Source organism: Colius striatus, chromosome 9 (assembly GCF_028858725.1).
Source record: "Colius striatus isolate bColStr4 chromosome 9, bColStr4.1.hap1, whole genome shotgun sequence".
NCBI lineage: Eukaryota > Metazoa > Chordata > Aves > Coliiformes > Coliidae > Colius > Colius striatus.
This window is the reverse complement of record NC_084767.1, coordinates 5,731,353-5,750,444: the sequence shown is the minus strand read 5'-3', so window position 1 is coordinate 5,750,444 and position 19,092 is coordinate 5,731,353. Positions and strand designations below refer to the sequence as shown.

At 40.5% G+C, this 19,092-nt stretch overlaps 2 protein-coding genes across 5 annotated transcripts; one reads left to right on the top strand and one right to left on the bottom strand.

Annotated features, from left to right (window-relative positions):
- Positions 1-255: 255 nt before the first annotated feature.
- On the bottom strand, positions 256-3,791 carry PTTG1 (PTTG1 regulator of sister chromatid separation, securin). Of its 3 annotated transcripts, XM_062002889.1 has the most exons (6): positions 3,657-3,791; positions 2,778-2,881; positions 2,284-2,462; positions 1,253-1,346; positions 794-943; positions 256-413 (listed from the first exon to the last, which is right to left on the bottom strand). In XM_062002889.1, the coding sequence occupies exons 2-6, from the start codon at positions 2,857-2,859 to the stop codon at positions 334-336; spliced, it is 585 nt and encodes a 194-aa protein (XP_061858873.1). In that variant the 5' UTR covers positions 2,860-2,881; positions 3,657-3,791; the 3' UTR covers positions 256-333. The 3 variants fall into 3 exon arrangements, with proteins under 3 accessions (XP_061858873.1, XP_061858875.1, XP_061858874.1); XM_062002891.1 differs by lacking the exon at positions 3,657-3,791 and having other exon boundaries at positions 2,774-2,835; XM_062002890.1 differs by lacking the exons at positions 2,778-2,881; positions 3,657-3,791 and adding an exon at positions 2,699-2,755.
- Positions 3,792-3,962: 171 nt separating this feature from the next.
- SLU7 (SLU7 homolog, splicing factor) lies at positions 3,963-18,548 on the top strand. 2 transcript variants are annotated; one of them, XM_062002573.1, is made up of 16 exons: positions 3,963-4,048; positions 4,548-4,728; positions 5,547-5,700; positions 5,984-6,064; positions 6,801-6,965; positions 7,790-7,855; positions 9,253-9,300; positions 9,787-9,918; positions 10,197-10,294; positions 11,693-11,760; positions 11,953-12,092; positions 12,971-13,132; positions 13,572-13,676; positions 13,987-14,061; positions 14,310-14,414; positions 15,398-18,548. In XM_062002573.1, exons 2-16 carry the CDS (start codon positions 4,562-4,564, stop codon positions 15,575-15,577), a joined length of 1,746 nt encoding a protein of 581 aa, XP_061858557.1. In that variant the 5' UTR covers positions 3,963-4,048; positions 4,548-4,561; the 3' UTR covers positions 15,578-18,548. The 2 variants fall into 2 exon arrangements, with proteins under 2 accessions (XP_061858557.1, XP_061858556.1); XM_062002572.1 differs by lacking the exon at positions 3,963-4,048 and adding an exon at positions 4,286-4,403.
- Positions 18,549-19,092: the final 544 nt, after the last annotated feature.

Below are 19,092 nucleotides of genomic sequence, written 5' to 3'. Positions count from 1 at the left end.
TGTACAGATTAGTCCTTAAACCTTGCATGTTTAATGGATAAAGTTATATCAACAGTGATGTCAGAAGGACCTCAAACTATCATTACTACATAGTCCAATCAGCACGTAGCAGCCCTTGGATATGGTTCACAACAGTGTATTTTAGTCTTGCTTAGAAACTTATCCAGGCTCTGCTATAATTGCTTGTCAGATACTCTTCAGAACACTATTTTCCCACCTATATCTTAGGTCTACTGAAAACAGACAAGTCCAGTATTACACAGCTTAGAGTAGCCTTTATTAAAACACAGAACTTAATGACATTTTAATTCAATAGGAACTTCAGAATATGCACTAAAGGTCATAATTTGGAGGTGGCATGTCAATGATCTCATCCAGAGTAGCAAGGAAGTCAGCAGTTGATTGCAGCAAGTCTGAAAGTCAGAAACAGTGCAAATCAGTTCCTCATGAATCTCAGAATTTATACTCCCTAACATATGCCAGCTCTCAGTGCATTAGCATAAACCTCTTGAATGACCAAGGGGAATATTACTTGATTGTATAAGCCACTTCCACTTAACTGATTGGCGAGCAATGCACTGCAAAAAGATTGCTCAGCAACATCACTGAGACAACTACCTGTACTAGTACAGTTGATGAGTTAAATTCAGCTTGACTATACACCAAAAGCTGTTAGTGTGTTATGCTGGTGGTTAAGACAACAGCAGCAGTTCACTACTGCAGTCAGCCAGCTTCCCTCCCAAACCACTAACAATCACAGTACATACTGAGAGTCATGTCAGCTTCCACTTACTGGGCTCCCATGAAATCTCTTCAATCTCTGTAGGTGAAGGAACTGTGTTGACACATCTGTCATATGTCCTTTCAAATATCATGAGGGGAACACCACACAGGTTGATATTGCTTACTTTGTGCTCTTCAGGAAGATCAAAACTCTCAAAGTCTATTTGAAAAAGACACATTGTAGTTTAGTAACAATGTACAACAGCAGTAGTCTGGGAAGCTGAAAATCCTTCTAGATTAAATGGAAGTGGTATCAGGTCCAAAACATGGTCCAACAGTCTCCTCATGTACAGTTACAACTTAGTCATCCATAAAATCCTATACATCAACATTTTTTATAAGGTTCAGCTGCACTCCAGAGAAAAGCAGTGCTAGCTGGTTTGTCACAATAGCTTAGCCAAAGTCTTACAACATCATCACTCACAAAAGCCTGATTGTTCATTTTAATAATTACACCAATACTTCTTACCTTGAGGATCAAAAGGAAACATGTTTTCTATTTCTGGCCAGTCTTCTTCAGCCCCTGAACCACAGCTTTCTAATCCAGCAGTCTTTTCAGTAATCTTAAACAGAAGAAGTCACATTATTTGAGCTACTGTAGTTACCCATTGTAGTACCATTGTAGTGTTTTTTCTGGGCTATACAGGTATGCAGACAAGAATGCCTATCATAAAGTCTTCAGTTATGCTTATTATGCCTAAATTCTACTACCTTCAACCCAAGTGAGCTGAAGATGGACAAATGCTTGAGTTTATGTAGTGCAGTACTATATATTGTGGCAACAAATCACTGCACTAAACCATTTAAGCTGATAATATTAAATTCCTGTATTTAACATGTGAACAAGACATTACCTCATACTGTTTTCTCTAGAATCACTTCTTTGCCATTAGGTACCCTCAAGCTGTTGTACTCCTTGTGCCTATCTAAGTGCACTGGTTTTGGCTAGCACAGTTATTTTTCTTTCTACAAGGGAGCTATTTTTCTTCCTAGTAGCTCATATGATGTGCCATGTTTTTGATTCATGATGAAAACAGTGTGATAACACAGCATTCCTAGCTCTTACTAAACACTGCTAACACATCAAGTCCTTTTCTGCTTCTCATGACCCTAGCAGTTAGTAGGCTGAGGGTGCAGAAGTTGAGAGGGAGCATAGTCAGGGGCAGCTGATCCCAACTGACCTAAGGGATGTCCCCCACTATGTGGGATGACATCATGCTAAGCAACAAAAAAGAGTGGGGAATTTTGCCAAGGTTGCCATTGCTCAGAGACTGGTAAGGTATCAGTCAGCTGGTGGAGAGAAACTGGTTTTGTTTCTCTCAAAGTTATCAAGTTGGCTTAGTTCAAGGGTTGAAATTTTCTCTTCCAATTTTACTTCCAATTTTCTCTTCCATTTACACTTCCAATTCTCTCCCCCATCCCACTGAGAGGGGAAGACAACAAGCAGCTGGGTGGTGCTTAGTTGCATTCCCCCTACCCTCCCAGAAGTGTTGCACTCACTTTGCTTGCAGTACGAGGCTGATTTTTCTCTCCTATCTTTTCCATCTTGCTCGTGACTCCTCCAGTTCTATTCACATTTCCAAGAGCCTTTCTGACAGAGTGAGATGTGGCTGGAGACACACCGATTGTTTTTTTAGGAAGTGGAGTGTTAACTTGTGTTCTTTCAGACAAGATTTTCGCTGCAGTGAGTAGAGGAATTAAAAAAACAAGTTTTAGCACCATATCAACCCTAAAGCTTATTTTAGGAAATATATACACTGGAAAACTAGTCATCATAAACACTAATTGTTCACCATTTGTAAGTCAGGAGCATAAGCTCCATCTATGGCAAAAGCAGTTATTTTCTTTTATATAGTAACTGATGAGCTTCACAGAATGGGTTGGATAAGTAGAGTCAAGAAGAGAAAACTGTTACCATTCAAACTAGTGAACAACAAGATATGGTTTCTACACTTCATTTGATCCCCTGCTGGCTCAGGCCAAAACATACGCACAAGGTCTTGAAGGGAGTCTCAGCTGATTCTTGGTAACACCAACTTCGCCATTCTCCTTATCAACAAAGGCTAGCGTTGTCATCCTCAGGTTGATGAGACCACAACTGGACAGTTCATACAGGAAAAAGAAAAGAAATCACTCTTGTAATTTCTTCCACCACAGCACACTTTTTAAACAAACCAATTAAAGACAATACAGCTGCCATCTGCTGGTCCCTACAGGAGAAGGAATAAATCTATCCTTCATATCATTTCATGGTAGTTTATTCAGACATTTCATGTGTGTTATTAACACATAGGCACTATTGACACACATGATAGGCTTAATGGTCTCAAATGAGCTTGCATGAGTTTGGGAAAGTAGCAAGCACTCATTAGCAACGCTACACAAAAAAAAAAGATCTAATATCTCTGGTTGGCTCTATCACTTGTTTGTGGAGTGTAACTGTTTCCTCCCTACACGAGAAGGGGATGTTTCCCGGCTTAACAATCCAGCCCTTCGCTCATTTTGTAGCACTTGGGCAGCCAAGTATAACCCCAGCTATTTTACTTGCAGAGACAGTACTAAGAGATGACTTCACTACTGTTATTCAGCCCTGTCTGAGGCACCAGGTCAGAGCACTCCCTTGCAGTGTTCAGAACAGCCTGACAGCTCACACCTGGAGCTTATCACTACCATTACACAGGCAGGCTTCTTTCAAGAGAAGCATGCAGCAAACGCCGCTCTCAAGAGTCACAGCCTGAAGCGAAAAGTTTAAGCACAAAGTCAAAGCCAGACTCGCCAGCCCTCGGCGCAGCTCCCGCACTCAGGGGAGAGCCCGGCCGTAACCACCAACGACCAACCGCCTTCCCCGCCCGCGTACCCAGCCGAGGACTCACCTCAGGGACTGCCAGCAGCTCCCAGCGTTGAGGAAGGACAGCGGCGGGCACGGGTCGGGCACGGGTCGGGCACGGGTCGGGCACGGGTCGGGCACGGGTCGGGCACGGGTCGGGCACGGGTCGGGCCCTACGCTCTCCCCTCACCCGCACAGCCGCGGCGCCCCCCGCCGGTAGGATTTAAACCGTGCCCTCCCCGCCCATTGGCTGTTTCGACCAAGGCTCGGCAGCCCATTGGCCCGGCAGCGCCGCTCCCGCCTCGCCTCACAGGGGCGGGGCAGCGGCGGGACCCGCCGCCGCGTTGCCATGGTGACGGCCCCGCCCCCCCGGCCCCGACGGTGCGCAGCTGTAGGAGCGGCCGCGGTGCATTGTGGGGTGGCGGTGCGGCCTGCTCGGTAAGCGGGGCCGGTGCGTGTGTGGGGCCGGTGGGGCGGGGGGTGTGTGGGGTCCCGGGCGGCGGGACCGGCGAGCTAGGGGGGAGGCCGCCGCAGAGCTGCTGCTCTGGGCGCTGCGGTGCGCCGCTGCCGCTTCCGCGCCGTCGCGCTGTCGCCTCGCCTTCGGGGTACGCGTAGGCCCCGGTTCGCGCGTTGTGCGGGGCCGCAGCGCTCTGTCCGCCCCCGCAGCGGTGGGCGAATGCGTGACCCCCTCCGGGAAGGGCCGGAGAGTGCGTGTCCTGAGCCTGCGTGCAGAGCTGCTGCCCGTGGGCCCCCTCACGTATCGTGTGGGTTACAGAAGAGCATCGCTCATGAGGTGTGTGTTGTTTTTAGCACTGGTACTCGTTTTTGTGGAAAGGCAGATGTCACGAACGTGTTACTGGCTTTAGGGAAGGATATAAAACCATGTTGAGTAACTGCTGTCAAGTGGTATTGAGCTGTAAGGGTTTTTCTGTTACAGCAAAACAAAACAAAATGTCATCAGGCACGGTGATGAACGCCACCACCTCTTCAGGAGGGTCGAATGATGTGAGTCTGGAGGAGCCAAAGAAGATGACAAGGGAAGACTGGAGGAAAAAGAAGGAATTAGAGGAACAAAGAAAACTAGGAAATGCCCCTGCTGAGGTAGATGAAGAAGGAAAGTAAGTTTTATTAAAAGTATGCTGGTTCTAAAGCTGTTGGTTAAAAATGTCCCTTTCCTGTTGTGGTTACAGAGTGGTTATGACTGTGATACATTATTTCTATGTGAGTCATTGTAGAAGTAAATAGTTGAACTTTGTGTATTTGCTTTTAACGTTTCAGTCATCCTCAGCAGATTTTTAAGTAGGTTCAGAGTTTTTTCTGCTGTAATCTAGTGGTAGTGCTGCTAAAAAAATCCCATCTATGCAGGTACTTCAAAATGTTATTTTAAAAGCAACCAATACAATAAAGGGTGAAGGAGCCCTGGCACAGGCTGCCCAGGGACGGTGTGGAGTCTCCTCTGGAGGTTTCCAAACCCATTCCTGTGTGACCTGACTGAGGTGAATCTGCTTTAGCAGGGGGTTGGACTAGATGATCTCTAGAGGCCCCTTTCAACCCCATCATTCTGTGATTCTGTGAAAACTTAATACTTGGAAGCTTTTCTGTGTACCTTATCCGTTCCCTCTGTCTGGCTTCTTCAAGACTCGTTGCTTCTGAGATTAGAAATGTTGCTGTTTTTGTGTTCACTAACATTACGTAGAGCAGAACATTTGATTTACAATCAGCAGATCAAGTGAACTGGCTGGCAACAAAATCTCAGTACAGAAAGTCTGTGTTTGTCTAGCTAAATTGGAGTTTATTCTGCAATGCATTGTAACAACTCCATTATTTTATTACCACTCCTAAAGCACTGAACGTTAATGTGACAGCTATTTGTTAGGCTCTGCTGTTGTACAGTTTTTCCCTATGCCATGTATTTATTACACAACATCTTTTACAGGGATATCAATCCTCATATTCCTCAGTACATATCCTCAGTACCATGGTACATAGATCCTTCTAAAAGACCTACACTAAAGCATCAGAGACCTCAGCCAGAGAAGCAGAAGCAGTATAGCTCCTCGGGAGATTGGTACAAACGAGGAGTTCAAGAGGTATGCAAAATGGTTTTGTTGTAAAATAAAGATTTGGTTTGATACTGTGAGGAAACAATTTCTGGTTACATGCTTTTGAGGGAGGCAGGAGGTGGGAGATGGGAGCTGCTAACTCAGCAGGCAAGTCACAGTGTTTGGTAGCAACCAAAATACGTGTTCTGGGATTGGGCAGACCACGCACACTTCACTTGCAGTGAGAAGATGAATTGGTTATTGGGAACACGTATATGAGTCTTGTCACAAGTTTGTACAGCACTGTCTGAGTTTTTTTGTTGTTGTTTAGCATTCTGTAGCGAGTCGATATCGTAAAGGAGCTTGTGAGAACTGTGGTGCATTGACACACAAGAAGAAGGACTGCATGGAGGTAAACTTGGACTTTTGTTGATGTTTTGACAGCTTTGAAAACAATGTGAGTTATAACCTTAGTGGAAAATAGTTAACCTATAGATAAAACAGAAGTTACTAGCTTTGAAAAAGGTTACAATATTTGTCATGGTTTAGGCCCATCAGGGGACAAAAGACCACGATTAGACTCAAGTACCAAAGGCTTGAGAATTGCAGAAGGATAGAGAGGGCTTAATTGCCACTTATGGTCTGGGACAAAACAGGCCAGGCTACTCAGCCTGGGGAAGAAAACAAAGTAATTGAATCCACCACCACCAAGTATTGAGGTTACAAGTATTGAAGAGGCCTTGAAAATTCACAAATAGTTTTGTAGGAAATATTAAGAGAAAAAGAAATGGGACTATTTAGGGTTGCTCATCAAATCTGTGGCAAGTGCCACAGTAATAAGTGAAAATGTTTAGGTTGTCATCTTAATTTGCTTTAACTTAAGTGCTGCTGTGCCTGTCTTTCTGTTTCATGTCAGCTAGAAGCTGTCCTCAGAAACTGTGTTTTAATTGCTTTCTTAATTGTATAAAAGAGAGTGAGAAATTGATGGGGTTTGGAGTCAGTTGTGCTGCTTTAAAACACAGGAATGAACTGCATTTATTTACAATTTCCAGGCTTATGGTGCTGAATTTAACTGGCTTTAGAGGCTCAGACACCCGAGTAACACATTTTAGTTTAATGGACTGATCCAGCAACTTTTTTCCTTCCAGAGACCCAGGAAAGTTGGAGCAAAATACACAGGCATGAATATTGCACCAGATGAACACGTGCAGCCTCAACTGATGTTCGATTATGATGGAAAGCGAGATCGTTGGAATGGTTATAACCCAGAGGAGCACATGAAAATTGTGGAGGAATATTCCAAGGTTGATTTGGTACGTAGGTGCTGTGCTTTACTGGGGAAAGGTTTAGTGTTTGGCTTGGTTGAGAGAAGGCATATTGGTTATGTGCACTGTTAATATTACACTTCATGCTGCATTCATAATGAAAAAGTGAGAGGGGGATTCTGTATTTGATAGCATACTTAAACAGATCAGAAATGGCAACTGAGCATAGATCTCTACAATAAATGAAGTGTCTCTGCAGCTTAGTTGCTTTTCAATAGACAAGCCTTAGAATTTATTACCCAAGATGCAGGTTGAATCACAGGCAAGAAAGGAATTTATTATGTTAAAGTCAATAAAGTTCATTCCCTGCTTTAAAATCTCACTGTAGATGGTAAACTTTGGTGCTTTCTGCATGAACCATAAATGCTTCTGGCAGCAGTCATGAAGTACCTTAAGCACTGGACTTTCTAAGTAGATTATGAGAACACAGTAATAAGACATGGTGCTACTTTAAACACTATTAAACTAAAACAAGCTATCTGTTTCTTCAAGTAGGATAGATGTAATGGTTTAGCTGCATAAACTCCAGTAAACTGTTTTCTTTAACAGTATAATGTAGTGAATTGGTTATTATATGGAATTTCCTTTCCTTGAGGCTCAAAAATGAACGTGGTAAAGCATAGAGGAGACAAGCTTTAGGCTGATTTTTTTTACAAGTACTCAGAGTTAAAGCCCCCATCAATATATATAATATAATACATAATCAATATGTTTTAAATAACAGCAGTTCCAAGAGATGCTTAAAATAAGTGTTACTACACACTTGCTGGTAAAAAGAAATATTAAAACATGCACGTTTTCACAATACACAGGCCAAACGTACACTGAAAGCTCAGAAGCTTCAGGAGGAGTTAGCATCAGGAAAGCTGGAGCAAGTGGTAAGTAAACCAAACTCTAATTTATTTTGTTTAGGCTGAATGAAAATACAACAGGTTATTTCTGATCTCTCTCCATACAGGGTCTGCTATTGGCTTTAATGTCCTTTGGTAATTTAGAGAGTTTCCTGTCACTAGCATAATCTATGTCTCATTTAAGAATTTGAAGCAGCTTCTTTCAAATGAGAGTTGCTTTGTTTTCCCAATATGGGCAAAAATTCTGTGTGATTCTTCTTCTTCCTAAAATTAATTACATGGAATTTTGAGTAAGAAAAAGTTGTTTTCCATGTAGTTATTTTGTTCATATATTGAAATGCAGTTTTTTTATTTAAAGACTTTATAGTGTCTCTGGTTATTTGAAGTTTGAGCATATGTATTTCCCTCTTGCTTACACCTGCAGAGTTTGCACCTTCCAATAGCTTCTGCAAGCTCCTCTTATATTCTAGGTAATGCTTTTGTTAAATTTTTATATAAAATTCTCGTTTTAAAGGACATTTCTGGCAATACTCTGTTTATAAAGTGGAGAAAAAGTGAAGGCTGCTACTGATCAGAAGTAGAGTTTTTAGTCAATATTGTAATCAAAAGACTCCACACAGTTGGGCCTCCCATTTTCCAGTAGCTGTCACCTTGCATTTTGTCACTAGATGGCAGAGTGAACTTAAATCTTCAACCCAGCACAAACTATAGATATTCCCGATAAAAAAAGATTCTCTTTTGGATGCCTATTTTCACCAGAAGGCAAATATTGTTAGTTTCCATATATGTAGTGCTTGTAAAACGAGCCTGTGAGAAGAAAAGTGTATTTGAAACATAAGAACCATCTCTGATGGAGCAATTTGATTTGCATAGTCAATGCTGGCCAATTTGCTGGTCAGTCTCCCAGGTCTCCCAGCTGTTTTCATCTTAACTTGAGAATTACTTGCAGCAGTAAAGAGGCTGAGTGTTAAATCCTTTTCTGTCTGTTCCAGATTAAATTATGGCTTCTGATTCATGCTCAGCATTTCTGACAATCCTAACTACAGACTTGCATACGTATAATCTTAGGTATTTAAGCTTTCAGAGTTTCACCTTGGTTATATTTGCATGATAGAAAATATTCTAGTTTAAACTGTTAGTGTTTAAAGGCATAGCAAGCTATAAATACAGTGACAGTTCTAGAATTGCTGTTCTTTGCAAAGGCTTGGAAATTCAGTTGGGAATACAGTGAAAAGGTCTCCAACATTACTTGTAGTACAGACATTTGTAACCTCTTTCCTAGAGCGTTATGTAGCAATCTTTGTGTACGTTGTGCTACAGGTGAATTACATTTTGCATCCTGCATCAAGCTCTTTATATCCTGTCTGTATTTCCTCTCTCCACTATTTTGTCTTCCCTGCTGATGTGCTCTTTGTTTGCTACAGAACTCTCCAAGACACCAGTGGGGAGAAGAGGAACCAAATTCACAGACAGTAAGATGATTACACACTGCATCACACCATGGGCAGAAAACAGGACCTGCAGTCAGTGGATTAGTGAAACAAGGGTGGCCTAAGGGTTTGAGTGTTGGGTTCGTGCCTCTGGCTGCCTATTCTTTTGGGCAGAGGTTGTTGGATTTCGTAGAGTTTTGGTTTAGTTACCATGTGTTTTCAAACCTTATTGGTGCAAGCAAATGAAGATGTGGTGTATTTTGGCCAAGATATCTGTTCTCTTAATATCATCACAATTACATTTTTGTAACTGTTACCATATGAGGAAGTCCTTTAACAAGAGTATTTCTGAAAGCTGTTGAACGTTAGATTAGCATCGCACTAAGTACACTTAAGCCCATGTAAATGATATTGGCTTTGAACGACAGGGATTGCAGAAATTTTAATGAAACCACTAAAAGCAGACCCTCATACTTATCTCCAGAGTGAGTGCACTCTTTTACTGGGGATTTTCTCATCTCTTGTCAGGAAAGGGACCATAACAGTGAAGATGAAGATGAAGATAAATACGCAGATGACATTGATATGCCTGGGCAGAACTTTGACTCTAAAAGACGAATCACAGTTCGAAATCTACGTATTCGGGAAGATATTGCAAAAGTGAGTAAAGAACTATTTACTGATGTTCTCTTGTGTTTATCAGAGCTAACTTCAAAAAAATCATGCACTCAGTTATTAATGAGTTTGCAAATGGGTCTTGGAGTTTGGAGATTAAGGTCTGTTCTCAGTTCTGTTTCAGCTCACGTTATGACTTCATCAGAATCACACTTAGACACAGACAAAACTTCTTAAAAGTGGCTGAACTGGGAGATACATAAGTTACTTCAGTTCTTTTATAATCATAAATATCTAATATCTTTTATGTTTTCTTTCCATAGTACTTGAGGAATCTTGATCCAAACTCTGCATACTATGATCCCAAAACAAGAGCAATGAGGGAGAACCCCTATGCCAACACAGGCAAGAATCCAGATGAGTAAGTTAAAGTCATGCTTGTGTATCTAACAAAACTATGTTAAAAACAGGACTAATAGTTTTGCATTTTCTTTTATCTGTGTGTCCTCCTATTAGTGAATCTCTAGTCACTTACAGATAGAAATAGTAGTAAACATGGAAAAATGTTTATTTAGCACTTTTTTGTTCAGTGTATAAAAGTAGTTTTGTAATACTGGCCCTTCATCTTGAAGGAATACAGACCACTGTTTAGTGTAATGATCTGTAGAAGAGCTAGAACACTGCTGTATCTAGAGGCAATACCCATGAACAGTGATGTTTCTGTAAAGTATTTCAGCAACCAAATCTTAAACGTCATCCCTTGTTTGTTGGGAAGCATTCAGTGCCAGAGGTTAGCAAGGACTGTCTGTGGGACACAACTAAATGCTTCAGTTAGGAGCAAGAGCTCCTCATACACTGATAGAGTCTGCATAGAAAAGCCAGAAAGCTTTGGCGTTGTCTAGATAAACTCAATTAAAGACTGCATAGGCTGTCTTTGGCCACACATAAGGCTGTCTCACTTCAAACCTGAGTCGAGCACTTGAGCTGTGACCCTGCCTTGACCTGCCTAGTGCTTGGACTTAACAGAGTAGACAGGCTGTGAGTAGAAACATTTATTCAGGGTACAGTAATTGGATTAGCTCACTGCCTGAAACAGAATGGCAGTGGCTAAATGCTAGCAAATAATGCTCTTTCCACCTCCCCTTGCCCCCAGCTAGAATAATGCCAATCAATTCTGGTTTTTAGACGCAGATGCATTCACTTCTCTCTACAGTTGTCACTTGACCTTTGTTGGATCTGTGTTTCTGCCACAGCTTTGCAGAGTGTAAATTTTTCAGAGTGGCTTTAGGGAGATGAAAAGAGTAGGAAATTGGATTGTTAACGTTATTTGACTTTCCAACCTGTTTCATACACTCGTTGTGAATCTCTTCAAAGGATGTGCAAAAGGTAACTGAGAGCAGTAAAGCTATTACCACACTTTAACTCAGTAAAATACATTGGGGCTGGGAGGGAGGAGAGATTCACAAGGCCAAAAGCTGAGAATCACTATGCTAGAGTATCACCTAGTATTTATGTGTACTAATTGTGCAGTTAGGTCCAAATTTGACTCCTGGTGCTTGGTATGCTAGACAGAGCTCCAGGTCTGTGTCGTGAGATCATGAGCATCAAGTATGCAAGTTGCTATCTAATACTTTAATGTCTCAATGGGGTGCCTAGACTTTCATTTTATGTATTGAGTTCAATGCTTCTTCCTTCCCCTCCATTCTCAACTCTTGGAGCACAAAAGAGAACTTTTACTTTCCTGTCGGTGACCTGTGATTGTATTTAAAGGGAAGCTGCATTACTTGAATGCTAAGAATCACATTGTTCTTTTCTGCAGAGTTGGTTATGCCGGTGACAACTTTGTTCGCTACACCGGAGATACCATTTCAATGGCACAGACTCAGTGTAAGTGGGTTTTGGTGGGTTCTTTTAAGGAAATAGACCTAAAAGACTTAACAGTGCTTCTTTCTTGCAAAAGAGAAAGAAGTCTTTTCAGATTGAAGCTTTCTTTTGAATTACTGCACAACTGAAGATGGTAATTTGAGTGCGTATGTCAGTTTTAGAATAAATATTGAGTGAAACCTCTTGTATACACAGTGTTCGCCTGGGAGGCTTATGACAAAGGCTCTGAAGTTCACCTTCAAGCAGACCCTACAAAATTAGAGCTACTTTATAAGTCCTTCAAAGTGAAAAAAGAAGATTTCAAGGCACAGCAGAAAGAAAGCATCCTAGAGAAGGTAATAGACATTTGGTTCTATTTGATAAGAATTCTGTTGAGTTTGAAGTCTGGGTCTTGGGGGACAAATAAGATGCTATATGAAAATGCATCAGCTGTTCTCAGCAGTTTAGATTTATAAAGACATTTTTATATCTATGCACACCATCTCATCAATTGGATGCGTTGTATTATTTTGTTTTGGGACCTGTGAAAATCTGATGGTATTTCTTTGGATTATTGGGAGTTATTTCCTTAACTGTCAGAATCTCTCCAGTGAAAAACCTGACAGCAGGATGTAGGAGGAGTGAGAATTAAATCAATAAATAGGTATTAAGTGATTGAAAAAAAACCCTTTACCAATGAAAAGTGGTATCTTTTGGAAAATACCCAAGTAACTGTCTCCCAAAATGACTTTTAAACTTCTTGTTTCTCTTAAATGTGAAGAGCAGATTTTTCAGGCTCAGGTTTTGGGTGCAGTGTTCTAGATAAATGTTTCTTTTATATTTTCCTACTGCTTTCTTGGACAACTGACAATGAACTAAACAATGCATTGTGATTGCAACTTTGTCAACATTCAAAGTTTGAAGGGAACAGGAAGAACTTCTCTGGTTATACCAGAGCCTTTTACTTTACTCTGAAAAGTTTTCCTGCCTTTGAGGGAGGAATATCACTGTTGTAACCCTCTAGGCATTAAAAACCCAAACACACACCTAAAAACACGACAAGGGCCAGAGGAAGAGATGTATTTCTCTTTTAACTACTCACTAAAGATCAAACTGTCTCCATTCACTTCTTGTGTGTGTCCTTCAGAAGGTGCTGAAGGTGATGGTTTGGAAATGTAAACTTTACGTAAAAGATGGGCAAAAGTCATGTATGTAATTTCTGTTTGCATTGTAGTATGGAGGACAAGAACATCTAGATGCTCCACCAGCTGAACTGCTGTTAGCTCAAACAGAAGATTATGTGGAGTACTCAAGGCATGGAACAGTCATCAAAGGACAAGAGAAAGCTATTGCATGCTCTAAATATGAAGAGGATGTGAAGATCAACAACCATACAGTAAGCCCTGGCTAGTGTTGCAAATTAGATTCCTTCCCATTGGAAGGGAATGAGGTCTGGTGGGATACAGTACAAAATAATTAATACAGCAAGAAAATTCCTCCTCTCTCAAACGTGACACTCTCCCTTTTCTACAAAGGAGGAATTTCTAATTGTCATGATTGCACATGAATGTGAGGAGCTGTGATGACAAGCTAAAGAGGAAGTTACTGTATTTCCCTTTGACTTTAAATATGAGTTGGCCACATCCTGTTACTTTTATGTCTTTTGAAACTGTACCTATAAAGCCAACATAAAATTGCAAAAGTTCATCATAACTTTCCCTTCTGGATTGTTTGAAAAATTTACTTACTGGGATATAGCCTCGGGAATAAGCTGCAGCCTGCCTCTTATGGGAGTACCATGATGAACATAACTGCTCCTGTGTCTTCTCTTGCAGTGCATTTGGGGTTCATACTGGAAAGAAGGAAAGTGGGGTTACAAATGCTGCCACTCATTTGTCAAATACTCATACTGCACGGGAGAGGCTGGGAAAGAAATTGCTGTAAGTATTGTCTTAGTCACTTGCAAAGAGCTAAAAAGAATTGATCTTCCTACCTGGGTTTTAGATTGTTTTGCCTTTTTACATTTTTTCTTCCCTTTTCAAATGTGCTTGGCAAATGGGTGTCCTTTCTCTTGTCCACTACACAGTGCTTAGCAAATGGGTGTCCTTTCTCTTGTCCACTACACAGTGCTTAGCAAATGAGTATCCTTTCTCTTGTCCACTACACAGTGCTTAGCAAATGGGTGTCCTTTCTCTTGTTCACTACATAGTGCTTAGTAAATGAGTGTCCTTTCTCTTATCTCCTGCACAGAATGCTGAAGCAAGCTTACTGGAAGAGCAACCTGGGGAAGAAGAACACATGACAAAACCCAAAACACTCATGGAGGTGGGTTGTTTCCCTTTCTCTGGAAGGGAGATATCAGGCATTTTAAGGGATGGAAAGATATGTATAACTACAAATCATATAAGTCATAATGAATCTGAAAGTCATTAGACTGCATTATTAGATCAGTAACATCTATGTTGAAAACTGAGCTCTCCAATAGCATTATTAGATGTTTGGGATTTAATGGATTGACCATTAATAGTGGTTGCAAACTGAATCTTAACAATAACTGCATTTCTACCTTACAGATCCACCAAGAGAAACAGAAAGAGAAGAAAAAGAAGAAGCACAAGAAGAGCTCAAATTCAGATAGCGAGGGTGAAGAGAAAAAGAAGCAAGAAAAACTTAAAAAGGTACACCACATTCTTCAGTGGTTTTATGGCAAAAAGAACTTCAAATGTATTTTACAACACCATCATTTTCATCAAGCCTGTAGTGCAGTTCTTGTGGTATTCTGTGGCATGTTCTTTGATGCTAATTTTGAGCTAAAGCAAATTTAAAATGCTGTTAGATGTTCTGAAGTACATTCCCTATTTCTCAGACAAACATGGAATAAATATTTAGTTTTAGAAGACTTAGTTTAGATGATTTAGAAGGCTTCCTGTCTAGGCACCTATTGCAGCTGTAGATCTATAAAAGACATTGCAGAACACAATGATTTGTGTATTGAAGGAAGATGGGAAGATCAAAGGCACTGTCAGAGCTTAACTTAGCACTTTTTATCCCAGACTTGGGCCCAGCCTCACAATTGATGCAATAAATCCATCCACCAAGCTATCTAGTGCCTGCTTCTGAACAGCCCTTCCACAAGCACAGCAGCCCACCCCTGGGTAATCACAGCGTGAAACTGACGTTAAACAATGGTGAATCAAAGCATTGCACAAGTGCAGCTTCTTTTCAGTAGCAAGAAGGTGCAACAGGAGCAGTTTGAGGATTGATTTAACACACATTTCAAAAAGAATTTTTAAGTTTATTCTAAAAAAATCAACAAACCAACCAAAAAAAGCAACAAACTAACCCAAACCCCTAAGCTATCACATACATGCTTGTCTGCTTTTGTACTTGCTGCATCATGGTTACATTTTAAGTAGAGCTGAAGAGTTTCTTATTTGACTTTGGCAATTGGAAAAAGATTAAAGGATCATCTTTGCTGAATACAATTTTACCATTGTTTTATGTTAAACACTAAAAAAAGGAGCATTAAGTGACTGTAGATGGGACAGACAGACATGTGTTGCTTACCCCGCTGTTCTGCCTGCTGCCTGTTCGTTGCACTAAGAATCTGATACCAACTTTCATTGTGTTTGAGGTTTTTATTCCTTTGCTTTCATTCCAGGCATTAAATGCAGAAGAAGCTCGTCTTCTCCATGTTAAGGAAATCATGCAGTTAGATGAGAGGAAGAGACCATACAACAGCATATATGAAACCAAGGAGCCGTCAGAAGAGGAAATGGAAGCCTATAGAATGAAACGTCAGAGACCTGATGATCCCATGGCCTCTTTCCTTGGACAGTAGCCACACTCCAAATCGTTCCAATACACAAGACTCTTTTTTTCATACTTGTTTACAACTCTCTAGACACTTGTTTATCTTCCACAAACCTAGTAAGTGCCAGAAATGGCAAAAGACCTTTTTTTTTTACCAAAGAAGTTGGTGAACATTTCTTTCACACCAGACATAAGCAATCCAGTACCTACAGCAATTTGAGATGTGTGTGCATGTGTACATACATAGTCACACTTACATATACACATATAAAAATTATATGTGTCTATATAAAATACACTTACTCTGTAAATTCTTTATTGGCTGAGAAAAAGAAACCTGATACTGGCCAACACATTCATAAAGCCATGATACATTCAGTAAAACAGATCACTTTGCTTAACAGCTGTCAATGTAAAGCAAATGATGTTGAAATCAAGATTGAAACAGCTACTGAAACCTCTTATTTGTAAAGGAAGTTGCCTGTCACATGGCTTTAAAAGGAGAAATAGTTCCTTTCTTGATCACTTTGTAATAAGTATTTTGGAATGCTCTGTACAGTTTGGGTTAAATTAATATAAAGATCTAAAATGCTGTCTAGCCTTTTTAATGAAGATCTTAGGAGAAGCTGTCTGTAGACATTTGAAATTGTGACTTAGTTTCTGCAGATGTGTATAAATGTAAATTGCAAAGGTCTGAGCTCTGTGTTTTTCTGTTTCCTAACAGTATTCATCTTACCCTTACAACTTCCAGAGTCCTGTTACATGGTGTAATGCCAAGTGAGGGGCTCTAATAATGTGTCATAATGTGAAACGGCATCTGCTTTGTGTTTGGCAATATTAGTCCTGGGAGTTTTCCCCTTTAACCAGTAAAAGTTGAAGAAATGGGTGAAAAACTTCACAGCATGACTTTAGAGTTGTAAGGTGTGAGAACTTATTTCCGTTATGGCTTAAACTCTCTTACTAAATATGGCTTTTATAACCACACTTAATGCAGTTACATTAATGGCAGGACAAGGAAGGATCTATAATCCTGGCTCTTCTCTGATTACAGTTTCTACCTTGTAGACAACGAAGGAAGTTAAAATTACTGGAGGAGAATTAAACAGTATATTTGTAACGTTGTTCCTGTAATTTCCACCTGTAAAGCTGGTTTCCTGGGTTTTTTTATTAGATTTTCTCCAAGTCTGCTTCCCCTTTACTTCTATCACAGAACACTATTTCTGAATACAGGCTTTATTTCATAAAACTTACAACTCTGACTGCAGACTTTTGTTTTTCTTGCTTTAAAAACTCTCCTAGCACTTGCAAGAAAAATATAACCAATTAATGAGATCAAAGATCTGGGGGTGGAATTGTTAATGTAACCAAGGCCCAGGAAGGAAAAAGTTTAAAGAGTAGAAATCAGCTTCTGCAGGAATTGCTTTTATGTTTTCACAAGATGGATTTGGACAGTCAGAGGGGAAAGATATTAGGGAGATAGGGGTTTTTTTTCCTTTTGCTATACTAGTGACTCACATTCTGAGTTTCCCCATCAGCTGATGTCTTGACCTTTCCAGGTTATAGATCATTTCAAGGGAAAAACTTTTCCACAAGTGATTACGTGCAGTAAACACATGATTTGGCATGTATAGCTAATAATGGAAGTTCAGCTATGGAACTCAATGTTAAAACTGTCCACTGATGTTCTCACTGACAATCAAAGATCATCAGTTGAAGATACAGTGTGGTCCAGAGATCCTACAGTATGGCCTGAATGCAAACTGCCCTTAGGTGATTTTTCTGAATTAGCTGATTTGAACTATAAACTTAACTCTTCTCAGGGCTGTAGCATCTGAAGTTCTGCCCAGCATCCCTCCACCTGTACCTATAGCAGAGATACTTGGCTTGGTCAGAGCCAAGTTCCATTTGAGGAAAGATGAGATGCCAGAAGGGTCCATCTTACTAGTTCCTCGAGCTATTTTAGATACCTTTCTAAAAGTAGCTAGAGATGAATGAAGAACAAATCATTCACCAGTCTAGGCAGCTTGTAAAGTTCAGATTTAAACTCCTGCTTAGTGAATGTTTCTCTTACATTCAAGAGAAAGATAAGGGGAATGTTAAAGGTGCATGTATTTCAGAAGCCAATAAAACACATTCAGTGCCATAGGGAGAAATAGTTATTATGAATAAATGTCCTGAATTCCACCTCGAGCGTAATCATGGATGGATTTGCTTTTCAATACCAGAAGAGATGACTGTAACTTACTTTCTGGCATGCCCAGTCTTACTCTGGAAAGTGCCAGTGGGGAATGATGCAGAAAGGCAGCTCCAGGGGAAAAAGCAATTAGCAGTGTTTTATTCAAAATACAGTTTCTCAAGCTTGTGAATGATGCAGAGTAGATCTCATCTGGATCAATCTCAACAGTTAAAGGACAAATAAAGCTTAAAGCATCTTGTCCTGTTTATATCATAAAGGTTAGATGTTAAAGAACATTGTGGATGTGATCACGAGGACTCATTTTCCTCCATCTGCTTTGCCTTGGGTTTGGCATGCAATATGACTGTGCATATCCAAAGAGCTCTTCCTACTGCACAACAAGAATTTTTTTTTCCTTTCTAAAATGACTTTGAAACAAATTTGCAGGCTAGCTTGGACAAAAAACAAAAGAACACAAGCAGAGGCAACTGAAGCTGAGAACAGATTCTCACACGCACAGACAGAAGCCAGGTGAGAGGAAGTGCCCTCACCTGGTAACACACACTAGCCAAGCGTTCAAATCATCACCCAAGACAGACCCTCCCAGCACAGCCAAGGTAGCTCTCTCTGAATCTTGCCCTTGGCAAAGCTCAAAACCTATTTTCCCAAGTGCCTTTTCAACAATTGTTTCAATTGCCTCATTTTTCATCCTGTGGAGTTCCTGCTGGCTGAGGCATGTTCAGTCTGCAAACTGAACTAACCAGCTGATCTGAAGACGTGTACATCTTTAAAACAGAGATTAAAACATTCTCCTTTGTTGAAATGTTTAGCATTCTGTGTTATCATTCAAGGCATGCCAGAAGGCAGTTCTTTTATTGTCTCCATGTTTATTTGTAATTGGATCTTTATGGCTTTCCTGAATGGGTTAATGAAAGAGACTCACCGTTCTGCTCAGGTGTAATGGTTTGGGATCAGAAAAGACAGGAATGATAGTGATGACTTAAGAATGACACAGAGTTCAGGTACTATGAAAGAGAAAAAACTTATGGAAGAGACAGGATTTTTTGTGCCTACCAGTGCAACCCAATGACTGCAGTTTTCCATACTCCTTGTGGGCATCTCTTTAATTACTCCATTCAGGTCAAAACATCACGGCCTGGACTGTGTGCAGGCAAGTCCTGTTCTGTTGGCACTGCTGCTTGCATTTATTTTGCTATATGCAACAAAGAAATAGAAATACCATTCTAACTTAAGCTAATTACTTTACATAAAACAAATTCATTCACATCTCTTGGATGGCCCAAGCAGAACCCCACCGGGGCAGCTGACAGCGATGATTTTTACTTTTGCAAACTCCCAGTGAACTT